General features: G+C 50.1%; 1 protein-coding gene across 1 annotated transcript in view; it reads right to left on the bottom strand.

Moving 5' to 3' along the window:
- Positions 1 to 1,969: 1,969 nt before the first annotated feature.
- LOC129728602 (uncharacterized) overlaps positions 1,970 to 5,000 on the bottom strand; it is a 4,275-nt gene continuing 1,244 nt past the window's right edge. Inside the window, exons 1-4 of the mRNA XM_055687050.1 lie at positions 4,844 to 5,000; positions 4,626 to 4,784; positions 2,573 to 3,934; positions 1,970 to 2,513 (exon numbers count right to left, since the gene is read on the bottom strand). The exon at positions 4,844 to 5,000 is cut by the window's right edge and continues 1,244 nt beyond it. Of these exons, the coding sequence (XP_055543025.1) occupies positions 2,037 to 2,513; positions 2,573 to 3,934; positions 4,626 to 4,784; positions 4,844 to 5,000 (2,155 nt within the window). The 3' untranslated portion in view covers positions 1,970 to 2,036. The remainder of the gene's footprint in view (positions 2,514 to 2,572; positions 3,935 to 4,625; positions 4,785 to 4,843) is intronic.

Genomic DNA, 5,000 nt, shown 5'->3' with positions numbered 1-5,000 from the left:
GCTACTGCCGCTACACCCGTAACGTGGTAGCCGTATAACATTCATGCTTCTCCCTCTTCGCGCGCAGCACTTGTGAGACCACAACACACCACCACACCGGGCGGTGAACTGCGGCTGCCACTCACAGACAACACGCGCACGCCTGTCTGTCTCCTCCCCACCAGCCAGTCACAGCCAGCCAACCAGCCAGCCACTACCAGCGGCAGAGCGGGTAAGCGGAGTGTAAGCGAGCGAACTGGTTGATTGACTACCCGCCAGCCAGCCAGCCACAGCCACAGCCACCACACACATCACACCTAGCACCGTCGTCGCTCTGTGTACGCCCAACAGAGGTAGATGCAGCAGGCCGCATGCCACCCTACCTGTGTATGCACACACCGTGTCAGTGAAAAGTACTTTTCCGTACCAACCTCAGACTCAGACACCCTCCTATAGATACGAAAATGTATAATAATAACAGAATTCGACACACGCTTTGCCCCCTCATACTGCGCCCACAGACCGAACCGTAGTGTACGGACCGGCTAGCACGGCATTGCATGGTCGACCGTCACCCTACCATGCATCAGTGTGCGAGCCAGCAGCCGGTCGGTGGTGTATGTCTCGGGTGCGGTGAATGATTATGTCACGAAGCCGGCACGTAGTGTATCATCCCGTATACAGTGCTTGGCATGATCGATCGTCATCATCGCGTGTAGCTGAGAATCCAAACACCCGGTCTGTGGTGTATGTCTCGGGTGCGGTGGATGATTATGTCACGAAGCCGGCACGTAGTGTATCATCCCGTATACAGTGCTTGGCATGATCGATCGTCATCATCGCGTGTAGCTGAGAATCCAAACACCCGGACTGTGGTGTATGTCTCGGGTGCGGTGAATGATTATGTCACGAAGCCGGCACGTAGTGTATCATCCCGTATACAGTGCTTGGCATGATCGATCGTCATCATCGCGTGTAGCTGAGAATCCAAACACCCGGACTGTGGTGTATGTCTCGGGTGCGGTGAATGATTATGTCACGAAGCCGGCACGTAGTGTATCATCCCGTATACAGTGCTTGGCATGATCGATCGTCATCATCGCGTGTAGCTGAGAATCCAAACACCCGGTCTGTGGTGTATGTCTCGGGTGCGGTGGATGATTATGTCACGAAGCCGGCACGTAGTGTATCATCCCGTATACAGTGCTTGGCATGATCGATCGTCATCATCGCGTGTAGCTGAGAATCCAAACACCCGGACTGTGGTGTATGTCTCGGGTGCGGTGAATGATTATGTCACGAAGCCGGCACGTAGTGTATCATCCCGTATACAGTGCTTGGCATGATCGATCGTCATCATCGCGTGTAGCTGAGAATCCAAACACCCGGACTGTGGTGTATGTCTCGGGTGCGGTGAATGATTATGTCACGAAGCCGGCACGTAGTGTATCATCCCGTATACAGTGCTTGGCATGATCGATCGTCATCATCGCGTGTAGCTGAGAATCCAAACACCCGGTCTGTGGTGTATGTCTCGGGTGCGGTGGATGATTATGTCACGTAGCCGGCACGTAGTGTATCATCCCGTATACAGTGCTTGGCATGATCGATCGTCATCATCGCGTGTAGCTGAGAATCCAAACACCCGGTCTGTGGTGTATGTCTCGGGTGCGGTGGATGATTATGTCACGTAGCCGGCACGTAGTGTATCATCCCGTATACAGTGCACCTCTTCCTACAAGGTTTGGTAGGTTAGCTTGGCATGCATAGCTAGAAGATTTTCTGGGGGTCCGAATTAGGATACTCTCCCCTTATAACAAACAGCTTCAATTACAACCCACGTAGCGCTTCAAAGCGCATAGAACATGTTGATACATACAGAGCAGGAGAGAACAACTGGCAGCCGTTATGGAAACTGTGTGTTAATGTTTCAAAAGCGACAATTGGGATGACCGATGTTCATAACTTAGTAGTTTCAACATCAGGGGAAAGTGATCTAATGCGGACCTGTTCTGATTAAGAAAAACTAAAATAATTTGACATGAGATTAATTTTATTTATTCAGATTCATGTCTTATTTTGGTTGCTGGTTGTTTCGGTGGCCTACCAACAGGCCTCTTAATCTTGCGTGGGCGGCCAACGGGCCTCTTGGCAGTGCCTTTACTTTGAGCAGGTCGCCCAACGGGCCTCTTAGCAATGGTTGGATACTTTGGTGGTCGGCCAACGGGCCTCTTAGCAATGGTTGGATACTTTGGTGGTCGGCCAACGGGCCTCTTAGCAATGGCTAGTGACTTTGGAGGTCGGCCAACAGGCCTTTTTAGTATAACGACTGGAGGCTTGCGGGGTCGGCCAACGGGCCTCTTATCCGCTGCAGCCTGTGATTTGCGGGGTCTTCCAGGTGGTCTCTTTATCACCACTATCGTTGGTCTTGGTGGTGCACTAACGAGGCTATGAAACTGCACAGTTGCTTTACGTGGTCGGCCTACTCGCCGTTGAGTGGGTCGGGCTACTCCCTTCGCTTGTATGTTTTGTTCCTTTGAAGAGAATGAATCATTTAGTGTCAAACAGAGCTTCGTGAGAAATAAAAACATACCATCAGAGCGATTTCAGCGGGGTCCGTCAGTATAGCAGCTCGTCCAGGTTTTCGTCCTCGTCTGCCTGTAGCACGCGGTGGTGCCCGCGGGATTGGTCTGATTCTGCAAAGAGTGTCCAGCAGTGATCCTGGTATTATTTCGTCAACCAAGGAAGGTCCTGTCACTGATGATGGAGCATAATCCAATGCAGTGAATACATCCGGGTTGAAGGGCCAAATACCTGATGCCCGGAACCCGGCCTTGATGTTTCGCTCCGTGGCACTCCGTTCGAGAGCGCTGTCGATGATAGCCGGAAGGTCAAAAATAGACATCGGCTTTCCGGGATGCCTGTATGTCCATTCGTCGCACAGCACATTCATTGCGTGTTTGAACGGCGAAAACACACTCACGTCCAAGGGTTGTAAGCGGTGAGAGCAATGGGGTGGTATTGTAAGTAGGTGAATGCCATTATCCCTGCAAAACTCGATTGCAGGTAGACTTCTGTGTGAACCGTGGTTGTCCACAATCAACAAAAGCGGGTTTTCTTTGGACACTCGCGTAAATGCTTTAAAGTGTCGGAGAACATCCAGATAAATATCTGCATTCATCCACCCTGTATTACTCACCGCTCCAGCGCATCCCGTTGGACCACCATCCAGAAAGTGTGGATGGAAACGTTTTCGAGGAAAAACGAAAAATGGTGGCATTTTATTGCCAGTGGCGGAAACCGCAAGTACCATCGTAACCAACGGGCCCCGATCGGCCGAAGTTACTCGACCAACACGTTTGACTCCACGGCGACTAGCAACTCGTTGAGGTTTCTGAACTGTTGTCACTCCAGTCTCGTCCAGATTCCAGATGGAATTTGGTTCGAACGTTATATTCTCGGCTACTGTGCGTAGAAGATCGAAAAACTTGCCCACATTTGTGGGATTAAAAGCAGAGACTCTGGCTATGCTGGTCGCCTCGGGTGAACGCATCGACAGGTTCGGCCTTCGGCGCAGAAAGTTCCGAAACCAAACAGGGCCTGCCTTTGCGTTCGCGATCCAATTGTCGGGAACCGGAATCCCCAGCTGGTTCGCGAATTGTGGTGCAAGCACACGAATGTCTCTGGATGTTAGACCGAAGAACTTGTCCGAGCATAGCAAGCAATACTTTTCGAATGCCCGTTCTGGTTCCTTGGGGAACAACGGTGGTCTTCCGCGCTTACAAATTTGCACATCCTCCATCGATATCGTAGGATGTAGCGGGTCCGCTTGCACCATCAGGCCAGTGTTTAACCGCTTGTGGCGAAGCAAGGTGGTACGGGGTATACCATACTCTCCAGCAGCTGCCCGTAACGACTTGCCAAACTTAATGGCAATAATCGCCAACTTGATCGCCTGCTCCCGTTCACCACGTTTCACTGCCGCGTTACTCATATCGAACAGTTTGTATATCCAATCGAATCAAAAGCAAAAGCAAAAAACGTAATCGTATCACAAGTATAAAAATTGTACTGAAACGGTTCTTGCCATGAGCTCGCATTTATACTCAGCCGATCTATCCAGCAGCTGAACAATGTCTTTTGTTGTTTATCAGTAACAAAAGGTGTCCTTCATTCTCTATTACTGACGAAAGATGTCTTTTGTTTTCTATTACTGAAAGATGTCTTTTGTTTTCTATTACTGACGAAAGATGTCTTTTGTTTTCTATTACTGACGAAAGATGTCTTTTGTTCTCGATTGCTATCGATTGCTATCGATTGCTACACGCAATGATGACGATCGATCATGCCAAGCACTGTATACGGGATGATACACTACGTGCCGGCTACGTGACATAATCATCCACCGCACCCGAGACATACACCACAGACCGGCTGCTGGCTCGCACACTGACGAGAGCAGCAATAAGATGCCAACGTGGTAATCACACTAGCCTACCAAACCTTGTAGGAAGAGGTTGGATGATAGTATATGCCTCGGGTAGCGTACTCACACAACAGGGCGCTATCCAGTTACAAGTTCTGCCTTACCGCTTCTCTAAGTTCATTCGCATTCATCGATTCCATACATTTGTATGACACCTAACTTCCGATTTGCGGGGTCTTCCAGGTGGTCTCTTTATCACCACTATCGTTGGTCTTGGTGGTGCACTAACGAGGCTATGAAACTGCACAGTTGCTTTACGTGGTCGGCCTACTCGCCGTTGAGTGGGTCGGGCTACTCCCTTCGCTTGTATGTTTTGTTCCTTTGAAGAGAATGAATCATTTAGTGTCAAACAGAGCTTCGTGAGAAATAAAAACATACCATCAGAGCGATTTCAGCGGGGTCCGTCAGTATAGCAGCTCGTCCAGGTTTTCGTCCTCGTCTGCCTGTAGCACGCGGTGGTGCCCGCGGGATTGGTCTGATTCTGCAAAGAGTGTCCAGCAGTGATCCTGGTATTATTTCGTCAACCAAGGAAGGT

This window comes from Wyeomyia smithii, chromosome 3, assembly GCF_029784165.1.
Source record: "Wyeomyia smithii strain HCP4-BCI-WySm-NY-G18 chromosome 3, ASM2978416v1, whole genome shotgun sequence".
Taxonomy (NCBI): domain Eukaryota; kingdom Metazoa; phylum Arthropoda; class Insecta; order Diptera; family Culicidae; genus Wyeomyia; species Wyeomyia smithii.
Note: the sequence above shows the minus strand (reverse complement) of the source record. Positions and strands in the feature narration are given on the sequence as shown.